Source organism: Lissotriton helveticus, chromosome 1_1 (assembly GCF_964261635.1).
Source record: "Lissotriton helveticus chromosome 1_1, aLisHel1.1, whole genome shotgun sequence".
Classification (NCBI taxonomy): Eukaryota; Metazoa; Chordata; class Amphibia; order Caudata; family Salamandridae; genus Lissotriton; species Lissotriton helveticus.
The window spans coordinates 431,285,748-431,302,786 of record NC_136057.1 but is presented as its reverse complement, the minus strand read 5'-3'; the positions used below and the strand labels follow the sequence as shown (position 1 = coordinate 431,302,786).

General features: G+C 43.6%; 1 protein-coding gene across 1 annotated transcript in view; it reads left to right on the top strand.

Annotated features, from left to right (window-relative positions):
- The window catches only part of TTC38 (tetratricopeptide repeat domain 38), a 620,299-nt gene that overhangs the window by 392,794 nt on the left and 210,466 nt on the right, over nucleotides 1-17,039 (top strand). The window contains exons 8-9 of the mRNA XM_078673810.1: nucleotides 884-943; nucleotides 4,175-4,213. Of these exons, the coding sequence (XP_078529936.1) occupies nucleotides 884-943; nucleotides 4,175-4,213 (99 nt within the window). The remainder of the gene's footprint in view (nucleotides 1-883; nucleotides 944-4,174; nucleotides 4,214-17,039) is intronic.

Genomic DNA, 17,039 nt, shown 5'->3' with positions numbered 1-17,039 from the left:
CATGCAATCATGCAACATCTTGCCCCACTCTGGTTCCTGGTCTGGAAGAAGAGACACCACAATTTGTGCGTCATCCGCATAACAGGTTAGGTGAAAACCGAATGATCATATCAAAGGGTCCAGAGTTGAAACATGAACATTACAAACAGTGGGGCTAAGTGAGGACTCCTGTGGAACCCCGCAAGGGAGAGAAAGATTTGGAAATAAATATATCCAAGGCCGCTGTTAGGATTTTGTCCATCAGGAAGGAGCGCAGTAGCCTCCAGGCCTTGCCCTGAATACCGCAAGCTTGGCTGGGCTAGCACAGTGCGGTCTTTTTTTCGTCCTCTCCGTCAGCCCTCCAGTGGTCTCCAAGTTCCATTTATTACCCCGAGTGGCACTGGTATGCCCAGACGTCGGTCCTGTGCTCGCTATGCCACCAGATTCAAGCTTGCCTGACTGATGAGTGGTGACACTCCAAACCGGTCACAGGAAGCTTGTCTCTGGATGTGATTCAGTGGATGGAGAGGGAGTGGTCATCAGATATGAAGCATCTCTGCTTTAGTTACCTACAAATAAAGTCCAAGAAAAAGTTGATACTTCAGCAGTTTCTGGGTAGTAGTTTTCTGTTCTGCAATGTGGAAAGTTGTGCTTTGATGAAGTAATGCAAGGGACACTTAAGAAATCTTAAATTTGAAGGAGCGTTTACGGACTAGCATTTGCTGATGTTTAGGATGATCTGCGTATGGATTCTAAATGCTACCTCTTTCAAATAGTTTCTAATCTTATTTCTCACCAAGATATAGAACATGCTTGTCATTGGCATCATCATATATTTAAATATTCAAAGCAATGTATTTCAGCTTAAGAGTATTCGTTTTAACATTTCATTGTTTCATTTCAGGAGTGTGACATGCTTGCCTGCCATAATTATTGGCACTATGCTCTGTATTTTATCGAAAAGGTAAGGGAGACCTTTAACGTCTGTAGTTTTTTTTTATTGAGACTGCTACAACTGTGGTATTTTAAGTAATGTTCTCTTCGACCCCTTACTTATTACAGAATTTTTTTGTCAACGCTGATACAGTTGTGTAGTATACTGCAGTATTTGTTTATGGAATCCGTAAGGCAACAGGACTGGGCAGTATATTTATGGCCTTGACTGGAGTTTGCAAAGTAGATCATCTTTTAAAAAACGGTGGATGTTCTATTGCATATTTAGAGCGTCACTGACATCAATGAAATCTGTAATATAGTGGGCAGGACATCTGACATTTTCTGGCGTTTGCCCCTAATCTGTTTAGCTTTGAATAACTTCCTTCGTTTTCAACATTAGTCTGTTTTGTGTTTTCTATCACAAGATTGAGGAAAAGTATTATCTTTTAAAGATTCTTAAAATATGCCATGTTAAAGCTAGCAGCTGTGTCCTCCCTTTACAAACTGTCAGGGCATGAACTCAACTGCTCTCTTCTATTTAACCACCATCGAAAAACAAGGAAATATTCAAAACATGGTTATTTGCTTGTTTTAATAGTCTTGGCTCTTTCTTAAAAAAAAAACTCCAAGATTGAGCCTTAAGGCTTTCTCAGCTACTTTTTCTCTCACCCGTTACCTTTGACCACTATGGCTTTAATTCCCGCAGTGTAATCTATTAATACTTTAAATACAGACATTAATTAGAAAAAACACATACACACTTTCAATGTATTTTGCACTTTTTCTCCAAATTTAGATGAGGGTCTATTACTGCAAACTTCAGGATATGGATCTGCTATAATGCACAATAATAGGGGCTAATGCTCATTGTGAACTAAAAAAACAATACTGTCCCTATGTGTGTTATGAAAAGGAAATGGTTCAGAAATAATGTTATATATGATTAAGTTATATTAATGGCTTTATATGCGCCTTGTTTAAAGCCTCTGTTGGCGCAAACTACAGAACTAAAATTCTAAAGTAAAATATTTTACTCCAAATCTCATCTTGTGGTCGACTAGGAACCAAGCAATATAGTGTACTAAGGTTCTCCACAACGGTATCAGCTGTACTGCAGATTAGTGATACAGACAGGGTTGTACCTAGACTGTTGTGAAACACAAATTCACAAACTGCATTACAAAGTATATTTAGTTGTACTACAATAGTAACATTGAAGTACTACAAAATGCTATTCACAAACCTAACTGCAGAAACCTTCAGCTCGCCTCTTTTCAATATTCCAGGATGCCTTCCTTATTCAGGTAGTTGAAGAGCCTTAGTTGTTTAATTAATAATAATAGTAATATTCACATGCCAATTCTGATTTCAGAGCTCTCCGCAAACGTAAGCCTACATTTTAGTAATACATGTGAGAAGGATAGGAGGGAGAGGCTGGAAATTGGGAGTTCCTACTACTAAATGAATGAGTTTAGAGAGGAATAAAAAGGGATTTTGAGAGGGCTAATGTGGGGTTTAAGAAGAGACAGATACCCACTGACAAAAGAGCATGCCCATTGCAAAACACTTCCAAAGCAACTACAGCCATAACGTTCCTGAAACAGCTGTAATTGTTGTAAATGTACTCCAGCTCAGACCTAGAGTAAGTCCAGCAGCGCACATGGTCAACCACTAGAACTGTAACTCACTTCTAAAATCCCTTAGGAAATAATGTTAAAATACATTAACTTGTTTCTACTGTTGAAAAAATATATATAAATATGATTTGATCTGTAAAAAGTTGTATTTAATTAAAAAAAGAATTACTATGCAATAATTCGTTATTACATAAACTTTTTACAATTTAAAAATAAATGTACATTTTTTTTCAAAGAAAGGAATTAATTAAAATAAATTGCATTTATACCTTTTGATACATTTGAATACATAATAAATCAAAATAAACATTTTACTTTAGGTGGACTTTTTAAAACCTCTTTTACATTCAAAGTTAATAATACATTTTTTAAGTTTAATAAACTTTTGACTTTTCCCTGTACTTTATCATAGGAAAATCTCTGCTACGGAGGCACAGACCTCCCCTTATGTCTCAAAAACTACTAGCAGTAACTTTACACCAGTAAATTTGACTCCACCTGCTGGTTTCAGGGGCACCTAAATCTACAATCGGAAATGATGATTAGACACCGCCCTGGTCGTAATGGTGTGGTCTGAAGACCGCCACCACTGCGCCCCCGCAACTTTGGCTGTCTGTGGTCCGCCAGCCTTGTAATAAAGCTCTTTGAAAGCAATCACATTTATCTATTCCTCTCAGCATAGGCCATGTGTCTTAACATCTCTTTGAAAGCAATCACATTTATCTATTCCTCTCAGCATAGGCCATGTGTCTTAACATATGTCTATTATACACATTATAAGGAAAAATGGTATAGCTTGATTTCTGGCATGTACCCCACTAAGATTGACTAGCATTTCCTACTGGTGCTACTGTCTTACTTTTTACTGAAGATGATTTCTGGTTCATTGAGAATAGCAAACTTTTCATTGGGTGTGTTTATAAAGCGTCAAACATGAGACTGTGCCCTGGTTAGACTGATTGACTACAAGATAAACAAAGAAAAATCAAGTTAATTTATAAACACTGGTAAATAAGAGGCTGTTATTTTTCTTTGCTGTGGATACAAATCCCTTGGGTATTAGCCTGGTCCCTTGGTCCCAGTGTATAAAGTATACAAGACTTTCAGTGTATTCCAACATGGAGCCAATATAGAGGTTATAAGTGGGTTCTATGTTCCCGGTTTTGTACCTGATGAATTGTGTCCATACATATCTTGTGCTTCCCCCTTGTAGAAGGCTAGAGCAGTCTAGGCATCGTGATGCTAGAAGGCCTCCCTGTGTGGCTTGTTTCTAGGAGCGAGAAGGCCTTTCAGAGCATGAACCAGTTTAAATGAAAAGTGAACATAATGAAATTTTCTTAAACAAATTGTTTACAGTCTGCCTACCATTTATTTTAGGAGTTTTACTCCTCCATTCCTCTAAAACCAGCAGAGAACCATGATGTAGATACTATGGGTGTCCTTAAATTGAGTTTATTGACTTCCCAATAACTCTTGATCCTGCAGTTAAGTAGCCAAAAAAGAGCCTCTATCGAGTCCGACACCTGTTCCCACTGTTTTTAGATGATCGTTGCTCCAGTTGTGTGACAGTTCCACTGCTGCCAAGGTTGAATTTACCATGCTAATTGTTTCTTTTTTTACAGGGTGAATATGAAAGTGCTCTAACTGTGTACGATAAGCACGTAAGTATTATATGAGCAATTTCATTGTATGTTAAGTAATAAAACGAGGATGAATATAGAAACGCTGCAAGTTGAAATTCTTCAAGGCATTTAGTCTGTAGCGCCTTGATGCCCTTGGGTGACTGTTGTGCTGTATAACTCATCAAATCAAAATCAAATCGTGGTCATAAACTTTAAGGACGAAGGTTTGTAAATGTCACCAGCACCCTGAGATGGCTGTGTGTAGGCCCGTGCTAAACATGTTAACCATGTTAACCATAGACATCATTTAGTGCTCAACAGGATGTCACAGCTGTAATCCCTGGCTTCAGCACTGTGGCCCTTGCCACTATCCTTAGATCTCGCGTCTCCAAAGTTAAACAACCACATCATGTGCACAAGAAGGCATGAAAACTATCAGCAGCCAGCTAGAATTAAGGAATATAAAACTATTATTGTTGCAAGTGGAGCGGACCCCTTTAAAAATACATCTCTATATGTCTATTGATATCCATGAGCATGCGAACAGAGCAAGAAATACATGAGGAGAGAAGAGGGAGTGTGGGTTGAGAAGAAAGACTATAAGGGGAAGGGAGGGGATTAAAGAGAAATCCAGGATGACAAATGTGAGAGAGTGAAGCAGCTGAGAGCGGTATTTAATAGAAACATAGAGAGGAGACCAAGAGACTGCTGAGAGTCGGAGAAGGGGAGAGACCGGTGAGAGCAGATAATAGTATGAGGGATCTGATATAAATGAAGAGAAATGAGAAAGCGATAGCTAAGAGAGACAGAAAGAAAGGGAGAGGCTTGTGAGAAACTTGATAAAGAGACACCTTGTTATAGACAACTGAGAGGGAAGAAGGGAGATGTGGCTTGTTCGAAAGATACAGCTCAAAGATGGACAGGTAAGAGACCAGTAATAACAAGCATTGGCATAGCCAATAGGTCCCGCCTTTGGGACCTTATAAGTATTTAGTTGTGCAACACGTTGGGATTGTAGAAAAGCAGAAAAAAGACACTGAAGAGGGTGGCCCTCCCATGAACAGCCTTTTTGTGGTTTGTTTTACACGCCACGATCATTCAACCTCTGGCCTCTTAGCGGAGTCTACCCACAGTAGTAATCGGGAGCATTCTGCCTGTGTTTAACCATGCTGTCTCTTGGCGGCCGGTTGGCAGTGATATCCCAGCGCCAAGAAACCTTCTATGTGACTTACTTCGCTTTTAACAAGTCGTTTTAAAGTTAGGACCGCATTGCTCTCCACTGGGTATGATGTAGCGGGCGATCTCTCACGCCCAAGATACAATGGAGGAAATGTTGACGCGTTTGATTCAGTGGTGTATGTGACCTTTGAACCACAGCCCCTATAACACACCCCTTCACACCCACCAAGGGGTTTCCTGCCCGGAGATGCAACGAATACTTCCGCCAGTCACAGAGACGGGGGGTCCTGAGCCACATGTCGTGACTTGGGACTTTGGTTCATTGGGCATGCCGTCAGAAGAGAATTAGCAAACATTGTGTGATTGAAGGTTTTCTGTATTCTACAACAAGGCGAGAGGGGTGTCTAAAAATATAAACCCTGAGAGTAAACACCTCAAGAAAAGGAGTAAGGAAATCGGGAGGGAAAAGGAAAAAATACAAATATTTTTTTTCTTCCTTTGTATGATGAACCATGTTGTCTTTGAAAAAGTCGTAAAATATATTTATTTCTGCTGATCCTTTAAGCACTTCTTAAGTCCCCCGGGTCAGGGTGTAAAAGGCAGCATCCAATATGTTCTAATTAATATACATTACATGTTTGCGAAGAGGCGCCGGCGCCTCGTGAGACCTCAGATGTACACAGTGATTCTGCAGAGCCGAGCCACTCTGCGCTTTTCAATTCTCACGGGCATCGCTCCGTCAACAAATGAGGTGCCTCTTACTGGCAAAATGAATATTTTATAAGCCAAAGGCAGATTACCCATTAAGAAAATACATCGCAACAACACTGAACAAAAGAATAGTTTTCAAGCCCACAATAATGCATTGCGCGCACTCCGAGCGTTTAATAGAGTGACCCCGGAGATGTTGGCTCAGGCCGCTTTGGATCATCCCTGTCCTCTCTCTGGTGATCTGGAGAGAGATCTGGAGTCCCTGCAAGCATGGCTTCCCGATAGGCTTAACGATCTTGCCCCGGTGCTGCCCCCCCGCTTGACATCGAAGCGGGTCTCGGCCCCCTGGTTTACCCCTGCACTGTGGGCTACGCGGCAGCAGTGTAAGGTAGCCGAAAGGGCCTGGCGGGCACACTATGATAGTGTGGACAGGTTGACCTACAAGGCGGTGGTTAAGGCCTACCACCGGGACATTCGCCTTGGAAAAAAAGCCTATCTTGCAGGGAGGATTGAAGCGGCCTCCAACTCCTGCAAGGAGATTTTCACTATAGTGAGAGAATTCATCTCCCCTCGGTCGATTACATCTGAAGAGGTGCCCTCAGGATCCTGGGCGGCGGATCTTGCTTGTTTTTTTTACAAGCAAGATAAAACTCATACAGGACTCTTTTCCATCTGGAGCACCTGCTAGGCCGTTTAAATCTGAGGTTGACATGCTCCCTCTGGCCTCGCATGGCGCTACGTTGGCTGTGTTTCCTTCTTTGTCAGCCCCTGCCTCCTTAGTGCTTATGGGCAATTTGAAATCTGGGTCGCCACTGGACCCTTGCCCTGCCAAACTTCTGGGTAAGATCGCGGAAGTGATCAATCCACTGGCGAACCCTCTTCTGAATCTCTCGTTGAGTCAGGGAGTGGTTCCGCCGGCCTGGAAGCAGGCAATGGTCATCCCGCTGCTTAAAAAGCCGGGTCTTGATCCGAAGGCCCCAGCCAATTACAGGCCTATTTCTTTGCTGCCGGCTCTCGTAAAAATTCTGGAGAAGCACGTTCAGGCAGTGCTCTCCAACTTTTTGGAGACTCACGAGATCCTGCATGCTACCCAGTCTGGCTTCCGTTCAAATCTCAGCACCGAGACCGCGCTCCTTGAGGTTTCTGAAACCATCAAAGGGGTGTTGGATACCGGGGGCAAAGTCATGCTGGTGTTGTTGGACTTGTCGGCGGCTTTTGACACCGTCCCCCATGATGGCCTTCTCGCAAGACTCTATGAGATCGGCCTTCGGGGGACGGTGCTCAGCTGGTTTTCCTCCTTTCTAGCTGGCCGCCGGCAAACGGTCTGGACATCTCCTGACACCGCCGTGATGCCGCCTTTGGGAGTCGGGGTCCCTCAGGGCTCTATATTGAGCCCGACCCTTTTTAACATCTTCATGACCCCCTTGGCGGCGTTGGCTGAGTCGTTTGGTGCCCGGATCGTATCCTACGCCGACGACACCCAGCTCCTCTTCTCCTGCAAGAGAGGGGGAGACTTTGATGGGGAGAGCATCCGGGATTGCCTTGGGGCTGTTTTTAAATGGTTCCAACTGAACAGCCTCAAGTGCAATTCCGATAAGTCCGAGGTACTCTTCTTCAGGTGCGACACGGAGCCTAGCTGGCAGGCCTGGTGGCCCATCGATATGTTTCCCCCGTCTTGTTCTTCCCTCATGGCTAAGAACTTGGGGGTTAAGATGGACAAGGGGCTGACGATGAAGGCCCAGATCCTCGGGGTGACTGGTACCTGTTTCGGCCTACTAAAGATGCTGCGGAGGTTTTTACCTTTGTTGTCGGAGGAACACAGGAAGCTGACCGTGCAGGCTCTGATAGGCTCCAGGTTAGATTATGCCAACATTCTGTACCTGGGCCTACCAGAGTACTTGTTGCAGCGGCTCCAAGTCGTGCAGAATGCGGCGGCCAGGGCCATTTTTGGTCTTAATAGACGAGCTAGCGCTTCGGGTCTATTGCTGACGCTGCACTGGCTACCCATCCGCAAACGGATCGCCTTTAAGGCAATGACTTTGGCCTATAAGGCTCTCCACGCGGTGGGAGCAAAGTACCTCCAAAAGAGACTTGCCTTTTACCATCCGGCTCGCTCTTTGAGGTCTGAATCTTTATTCCTGGCGGTTGTTCCACGTGTGAAGAGAGCGTGCCTGGGCGGCCGTTCCTTCGGCTTGCTGGCTCCACAGATGTGGAACTCGCTTCCGCTCTCACTTCGGGGGGCTTCCAGTCTCCTTGCTTTTAGGAGAGGTCTTAAAACCTGGTTGTTCACCCAGTAGGCCTCTTCAGTAGCCTTTTTACTGTGTTCTGTTTTTTTTTGTGTTTTTTTTCTCCTTTTACTGTGTTATGTTATGGTGAAGTAGTTCTCCTTACCTAAAGCGCCGGGATACTCTTTTTGAGTCACCGTTGCGCTATACAAAAGAATAAATAACATAACATAACATATGCCCCCCCCGTTCACGTTATAATACATCAGACACCTGAAGCTTGACAATGGAAAGTAGAGAGCTGAACTGAAAATATGCAACACAGGAGAGGGTGGGGCCGGGGGCTGGTGGTGATACGGCATAGGAAGGGGTACAAACAGCAGGGCAAAAAGTAACTACAGGGGCCAGGCCAGCAGAAGCAAAAACAAGCGCGACTGCGAAAGTGAGCGGGTTTGTTTACTTTGGAACATGAGTCGAGATCCCGATAGGGAAAGTATGCACAATGCGCGCCCTGCTCGCTCCCGAGCTCCCTAGGCCAGGGGAGTTAACTTGAAAAGAAAAGGCGGGACATGCTGCCGTCTTTGGCCAATTGCGTGCTTTAATTTCTTGAAAGCCACACGCAAAGGCCAATTAATGTAACAACCACATGCACAAACTTTCTCAGAGCTTTCAGAATGTTTAGAGTGATTACAAGAGCCCTCTCCTAGTGCAGCGCATAGGCGCTGCGCTAGGTGAGACCTAAAAAGGCAGCTGAGGGAGTAGGGAGACAGGTGAGAGACTAGTGAGAAAGAGTCTGTATAGGATGAAGGAGTGGCAGAGGGTGGAGAGACAGTTGCGAGAAGGCGATAGAGGCAATGATAAGAGAGATCTCAGAAAGGAGGAGACAGGTTTGATAGTGAGGCTCTATACATTACATGCCCATGGTTCACTCACTAGTCACCCAAGAGAAATATGTACACCATCTGCAGAGGATGTCTCTATCCTGTATATAGCATAGACTGATCATCTGTCGCTCCTGGGTGGATTCTACAGAGACCACTGAGGCATTAATAGGATTCAATTAAATGAAAGTTAATATCTTTTAATCTAACTCCTCTTCCCTTAGCCACTCGAGTATGTAGCAGGTTAAGAACACCACCAGTAGCGGCCTGTGTGTTGACATTGTGGCGGGGAGGAGGGGACGGACGGACGAGACAGATAAAATAAATAAAAAGCACTTACCTGCCGCATTGCACCCCTCCTTTCCGCAGGCATAGGATCAAAGAGTGCACTGTAGCCAATCCTGGCAGGGTTGGTGAGAGCTTCAGTGCGCTTGACGGTATTGCTGGCATAAGACAGCAGGCCAGACTGTCATGCGCACTTAATAGCAGTACAACCACTCATCCACCAGCCTGTCATCACCCTGGCCCCGCCAAAAAATAAAATTAAAATAAACTAGAAAATACATAGCAACAACACTGTAGCAAAGAATAGTTTTCAAGCGCACAATAATGCATTGCGGCGCTCTCTGTGTTTTTGCATATGGCCCCCCCGTTTACGTTATATTACATCAGACACCGAAGCTTGACAATGGAAAGTAGAGAGCTGAACTGAAAATATGCAACACAGGAGAGGGTGGGGTAGGGGGCTGGTGGTGACACGACATAGGAAGGGGTGCAAACAGCAGGGCTAAAAGTAACTACAGGGGCCAGGCCTGCAGAAGCAAAAACAAGCGCGACTGCGAAAGTGAGCGGGTTTGTTTACTTCGGAACATGAGTCGAGATCCCGATAAGGAAAGTATGCACAATGCGCGCCCTGCTCGCTTTCGAACTCCCTATGCCAGGGGAGTTGACCTGAAAAGAAAAGGCAGGACATGCTGCCGTCTTTGGCCAATTGCTTGCTTTCATTTCTTGAAAGCCACACGCAAAGGCCAATTAATGTAACAACCACATGCACAAGCTTTCTCAAAGCTTTCAGAATGTTTGGAGTGATTACAAGAGCCCTCTCCTAGAGCAGCTGAGTTAGTAGGGAGACAGGTGAGCGACTAGTGAGAAAGAGTCTGCATAGGGTGAAGGAGTGGGAGAGGGTGGAGAGACAGTTGCGAGAGACGATAGAGGCAATGATACGAGAGATCTCAGAAAGGAGGAGCGACAGGTGTGATAGAGAGGCGCAGTAAAGAGATTGATTAGAAAGTTGAAAGAGGTGGACAGGGGAGAAAGTGACAGCTGAACGACAGGAGATAATTGATAGAGTGGCGATGGTGACAGAGCTGAATGGGAGACAGAGCTGTTATACACTTTAGAGAGGGAGAGAGGAAAGTGTTGATATGACAGAGACAGGTTAGAACACGCCTGAGAGGGGCAGAGACAACGAAAGGTGAAAGATATGGAGGTGACATTAAGACAAACCTTTGAAAAAGAGAAACACAAAGGAGTATTAGAGGTGGAAGACATACCAAAGAGAGAGAGAGAGAACAGGTAAGAAAATCAGGTGAGAAGGGAAGACATTTGAGATAGAAGGAGATTGTTGAAAACAAAGTTGACATACAGGATGAGATAGTAGGGGCGAGAAAGACAGGTTAGAGAAATAATACAAAAAAGATAGACAGTTGAGAAATGGACAGCTGAGGGTAATATGACAGTGGGTCAGAGGTCAAATAACCTAGCTTCCTGAGATGCCATTGAGGTCAAATGACTTGATGTTACATACGTTACCCGTAGCATTTTGGTGAATGGCCGTCCTTGGCATTGTGCTCGAAAAAGCTGTCTTTTTTTCCAATATGGAAATGTTGAAAATAATCTGTTAAATGCTGGACTATACTGTTTGGTTTTCTGTTGGAGAAATCTGTTAATTATCTAATTATCAGTGTACAATTTTTAGAAAAAAACACAGATTGTATGGAAAAAATAAGTTGTTAAACGCACTCGGTAGAAGGTAATAATTTTTAAAGTTGCTCTCTGCAAGGTGTAACTAACAGGCACTGGTTAGAATTATAATGTTCCGGTTTTGTTCACCTTTCATTAATAGATTTTTAAACAGTAGATAATAGTAAATTTGTTCAGAGTGGTACTGGGCTGATATGATGACGAAACCCTTATTTCAGAGACTGGTGGACTAAAGTTCGACATTTCACTGGTTCCTCTAGAGGGCATTTTATGTAATAAAATATAAGATGCATGTATATCGATATCTATTGGTGCATGACATTGACAAAGGCCCAGTGGCGAATTGCGTGTTTTGTTAGTGTCAATAAGGCAGATGCTGAAAGTGCCGTGGCTGTACGGCACTTTTAGCATCCACTTTATTGACACTAATAAAACACGCGTTTCGCCACTGGGCCTTTGTCAATGTCAGTGCACCGACCGTCAGTTCTCCTTTTAAACCAAGTCATGTGGTACAGAATGCATTGAAATAAACAGAGGAAATACAAACCAACAGCATATATTTCACTAGTTCGCTTCTCTGGAATAGTGAAATGTAATTTTCATGGCAAATCACCATTTCTCCTAATTATGAGTGTACGGTAATATGGGATAATCAGGTTGAAACAATGTATCGATAACACAGGTTACGGTCATAAGGGCACGCAATTTCAATCTAGATAACATCTATGAATTTAAAAATAGGAAAGTAAGCTAACCATTACATTAGCCCATCCAGGGCGTGATTGTATTTAATGAGAGTTACCCTTTGTGTATTTTTAAGTAGCATGTTTATTTGTTGGCACAATGTATGGTGTTCTTGAAATACAGTGCCACTTCCCTTGAAGTGATCACCAGGTTATACGTAAGAATATAGGTCTGAGGTTACCAGAAATATGTTATCTTTTTACTCATAATTAGGAGAAATTCTGATTTGCCATAAAAAAAAGATTTGAAATGTGATTATATTGAAAATGACTAATTCCTAAGAATAAAGTGAGTATTTGTGAAATCGATAACAATTCATGATGAATTTTATAATAATCCTAGAAAATTGAATGTGAAGTGTAACCAGATCGTTACTCTACCAATCAAACTGAGGAGTGTTAAAATGGCCGTCACATTCACTATATCCAGAGAAGCGAATCTAGTGAAATATATGCTGTCTCATCCTGATTTTGAATAAATATGACCATGCCATTCCATACTGATAGAACTCCACTGGCACCCATTGTTGGCCCCCACGACCTTCAAAATATGCTGCATCATTTACAAAGCCATATCGGCTAGCACCTCACATATGTAGCTAATAAGCTCACCATCTCCAGTGGTCCGCGGTACACTAGCTGTCAGAACACTTTGACTAAAGATGTGTAAAAATAGAAAAAGCAACACAACAAACCATCTTCTTCTGCGCACCCATGTTCTGGTACAGCATCCCTGTATCCATTTGGGCCTCCCAAATCCCTTTCCAATTTATGAAACATGAGAAGATGCACCTCTTTAAAGAACTCTATATTACGATGCAGTAACATTCCACTTCTGTTCCTAGAACCCAGCTGCATTTCCAATCTCTTGATGACTGTGTCTTTTTCTATGACTGTATAGTTCTCCACTGCAATTTGGCTAGGTCCATGCTGTACAAATACCACATACAAAGATAAATGGAAACAAAGTTAAGATTGGCAGGGATGTGATAATGACTACAGCACAAAACCCGAAAAGACATGAAATTCACAAGTTAATACCTTAAGCTTTTTCTTCGCTCTTGTAGAGGCCTTAACGAGCATTTATCATAGCAGCCTGTAACCGGTGCATGCCAAGCCTTGTTGCCCAGTCTAGAATCTAGCAGGCAAAGTCTAAAATCTGCTTGAACATGCTAATTCCTTAAGAATATAGGCCTGGATATTATTTGCATGAGCTGGTTATTAGGCTGTAGCCTCATAGATAGTTAAAATGACCAAGTGGAGGACAACCGTTTCATCTTACATTGATCGGGCTATCTGCACCTGGAACAAGTACCTGAGACTGATGTGCTAGAATGTTTGTCAAATTTCATAAAAAAACTATTCAAGATAGTTTGTCAAAGGAGGAGAGTGGGATCTAAATCTTTCGTGTTCCTGGGGAAATTTATTATTTGATGACTCCAAATCTTCTACACACTCTAGAATCATATGAGTAAACAGATTCCCTGCAGCATATAAGAGTACCATCCGTCTTTAATTTTAACTGATGTCAAAAATGAAAAAAATATGTATGCACCATCCAGATGCATTCACAATGGACAATTACTCTCCCGTTCCTCCCCAAGTTTGTGACCATTGAGATGAAACAATCTGGAAAAATAACAGCATAGTGGAGAAGCTGGTGCTGTATGATACGTAGGTGACTAGACTTTTGGCCTATTATGTCACGCAGATTTTTTCCAGCCTGTCATAGAGGCTGCCATAGTGCCTATTCAAAGAAAAAAGCTCCAACAGACACTTCAGATCCCAAGCTGCCTGGCCTGTCCATGGCCAAACCGATAACAAATACACAGTCTTTCCAGGCTAAGGGCCTCATTACGCTGTCGGTTGGAAAGCATTCCGACCGAATCGGTCTCGGAATGGTTTCTGATCAGATTCGGGGAGTTCACCGTTCGGTCAGACTCTCATTGACTTCAATGGGAGCCTGTGTTCGACCATATACACAGGCACCCATTGAAGAAAGTGGTGGGTGGGGAAAATTGTGCACTCTGGCAGGCACCCGAGGGTGCCTGCCACACTGTGCATGGTCTGAAAGAGACCCATGGGTACCACCACGGGCTCCATTCGGAAAGCCTTGTGTGAAGGGGGCCTGCTACGGGTCTGAAAAGTCGGATTTCGACAGCTGATCCGTGTCGGAACAACCGATTCGGAAAGGCTGTCTGAATCAGACATCGTAACATGTTGGTCGGAAACGTGGTCCATTGATCTGTACGAGTCTGCTACGAACGTCTGCTACAAACAATTCGGGTTCTCCAAATGCTTTTCGGAAATGATTCAGAAAGTCTGAACGCTTTCCGACTATCGTAATCAGTCAGTCGAAAGTCTTACTGAATTGGTCAGAAAGATGGGTTCTGAATTGGATTCAGCCAACCCGAATGCCATTTGGAGCTTTTACGACTACCATCGTAATTAGCCCCTTAGATGTAACACACAGAGGGCCCTATCCACAAAGGTAACCTTGGTAGTAAATATAAGTTTATGACCAAATTTACCTTTTTTACACCTGGGAGAAATTCCAGAGAGACTCCTGGTAGGTGGAAATGCAATTACTTGGGTGTATTTCTTTGCCCTTAGTTGTAAATCCCACTCAGTTGGTAAGAAGTGGGTTTTCCAGGGTTTCACTTTGAAGTTTGGGAACACGCAGAAACATTTCCAACCCAGAAATGGTTGGAGAGGAACTCCAGAAATGGAGTAACTCCCTAACAGGATGAGAGAAATAAACTGACCTCTCCGGACATCTATGGGGAAACCTGCGATTGGCACAGCTTTCCGGGTGTACTTCTGTGAATGGCAAAAAAACAAATACTTTTTGGCAGAGATGCAACTGCACTTTTATTGTATTTTAATGTATTCCTACTTTTTCTTCAGAAGGAAGAATTATTAGCTCCATGCACACTTGAAAAAAAAAAACATTGCCTTGCCCGAGGGTTTATCTTTTGAGACATCCCTCAGCTTTGCCTAATGGACAGGTATGGCTACACGGGCTCCCCCGTGTTGCCCAAATGTAAGAGAGGTAACTGGAACAGCACTTCATACCTTTCCCAGAGGAGAGAGATCTTCTTACTCTCCTACCCTCTCAGCAATAACCAAATGCACAGTGGGGTATTAGAGGAGCTTCTTAGCTGCTTATCCCTCCCATTTCACAATTGGAATGGAAACAAACTCTTCTCCTAACCCCTGGACAAGACCTAGCAAGGACAGTTGGAGTCCTCCTTCACTGTCCAAATGCACAAGGGGCTACTTGGTTACCTCAGCAATATATAACCTCAAGGTGGTGGTTGACCAGAGCTGCACTGGCAACTTTTATGGTGACCAATTCAAAGTCGTGAAGATGGAATCGGGGTTGATGTCAACTCCTGTGGTCCTTCATGACCTGCAAAGTGCTGAGGGCCAAAGAGAGGGGTCACTTCTGCGGTCGCTATGCCATTCTCACTATTGAAAACAGGACACAGGGAGAGTTATCCTTGGCCTCCTTCATCCTCGCAGAACAGTTGGTAGAGGCCACGATATTGGGACAGTTGACATCTGAGAGCAACTTTAGTGCACTGTGATCTGCAGCGTATTGTTTACATGAATGACTGTAGCATCTCTCAGCTACTTCAGTGCTGTCTCCACCGGAGCACTCCATGAGAAAGCATTTGTTTTCTTGCACTCTCCCTGCTCACAATACCTGCTGTGCACCCTTTCTGTGTTGCTTCCTCCTCCCACACCCCCAGGTCTGGCGCGCTTCCTCCACCCCACACGCTCAGAGTTGCTCCACCTACATCATCCATTGTTTTCCCCACCACAGCATTCCTTTGCCCTTCCGCCTCAAACTCGTCCTTTGTTCCGTATACTTGCTCTGTTGTTTCACTGGCACACGCTCCCCCTCAGCGCTTCTATTTTGCTCCACCACCACCCATGGTCCTTAAAATATTTTCTTTTTCAAATGTTTGTGTAAGCCTAGCAGTTGCCACAATCAAATCAAAAATAATTTCTTTTATTTACCACTCCAAGTAGTATTTCCATCTTGGAACAGTAAATTAAAAAATAGAGCTGGCTCATGTAACTCCATAGTCACTCACAACTGTCACCAAGCAAGTTCATGCACACAGAATGACATGGTACATGCATGCTGCATCATTTTGCCCCCGAAACACACCCCACTGCCTCACACCCGCACTCCCCAGTACTGATTTTTGGTCTAGACCTAGTGGCTTTGCCATTGGTATTTACCTTTTCAGCTGTGTCCAAAAACACATTATTGCTAACATTAACCAGTAAAACTAAACTACATAAAATTCCTACGAATCATAGCTTGTACTATGGGTATACATTGTCTGATGAGAGTTCTCTTGGAGGTGGAAGCCTATATTGAAACATAATGCAGAGTTTTTGAAACAATGTCTACATTTAAAATTATCTTTAACTTCTCTCCTAGACATATTGTGGGTGGGAACATCATTGATGACCTTTACAGCTATGGAATCTACCTCACAAAGCAATTAGACTCCAGAACAAACAAGGAAACATTAGCATCTATTCCTGCCAGTCTCCCCTAGTGTTTGGCTTTTTCCTGCACATATTCCTCATCACCATGGTGTCATCAGTGATTGTGCTCTTTTATTGGAGTAATATGTTAGGCTTGCCTCTTTTTTTCATACTGAGGTGCCCTTTCCATTGTTTCCCTGGGAACGTCAGCACCTGTACAACTTCTGTCCTGTCATGTGAAACTATGCAATCACCATACTCAATGGCATCAACAAAAACAAATGAACTTTTGTAGTATCTCCCTCTTCATTTCCCCCCCCCCGGCGTCTCAGCGTGTGATGGAGCTGCTCGCGGTGACATCACTTAGAATGTCACCGCGACCAGCGTTCCAAGGCGAGCGCCGGGGACACGGTGTAAAGAGGCTGTTGAAACGTTAGGCTGTGGCTGAGGTCGCAGTAGTTATGTCTTGAGAATAAAGACTCCTGTTTAAACCATCATGACGTCTTTGTCATCTCTGACCGTCACTACACTGGCGACGAGGGAAAACACATTTGCGACCTCAACACGCCCGAAGGAAGGTGAATATTACAGCTGACTTGTAGCAGCAAGAAGAATTCCCACGAAGTAAAGGACA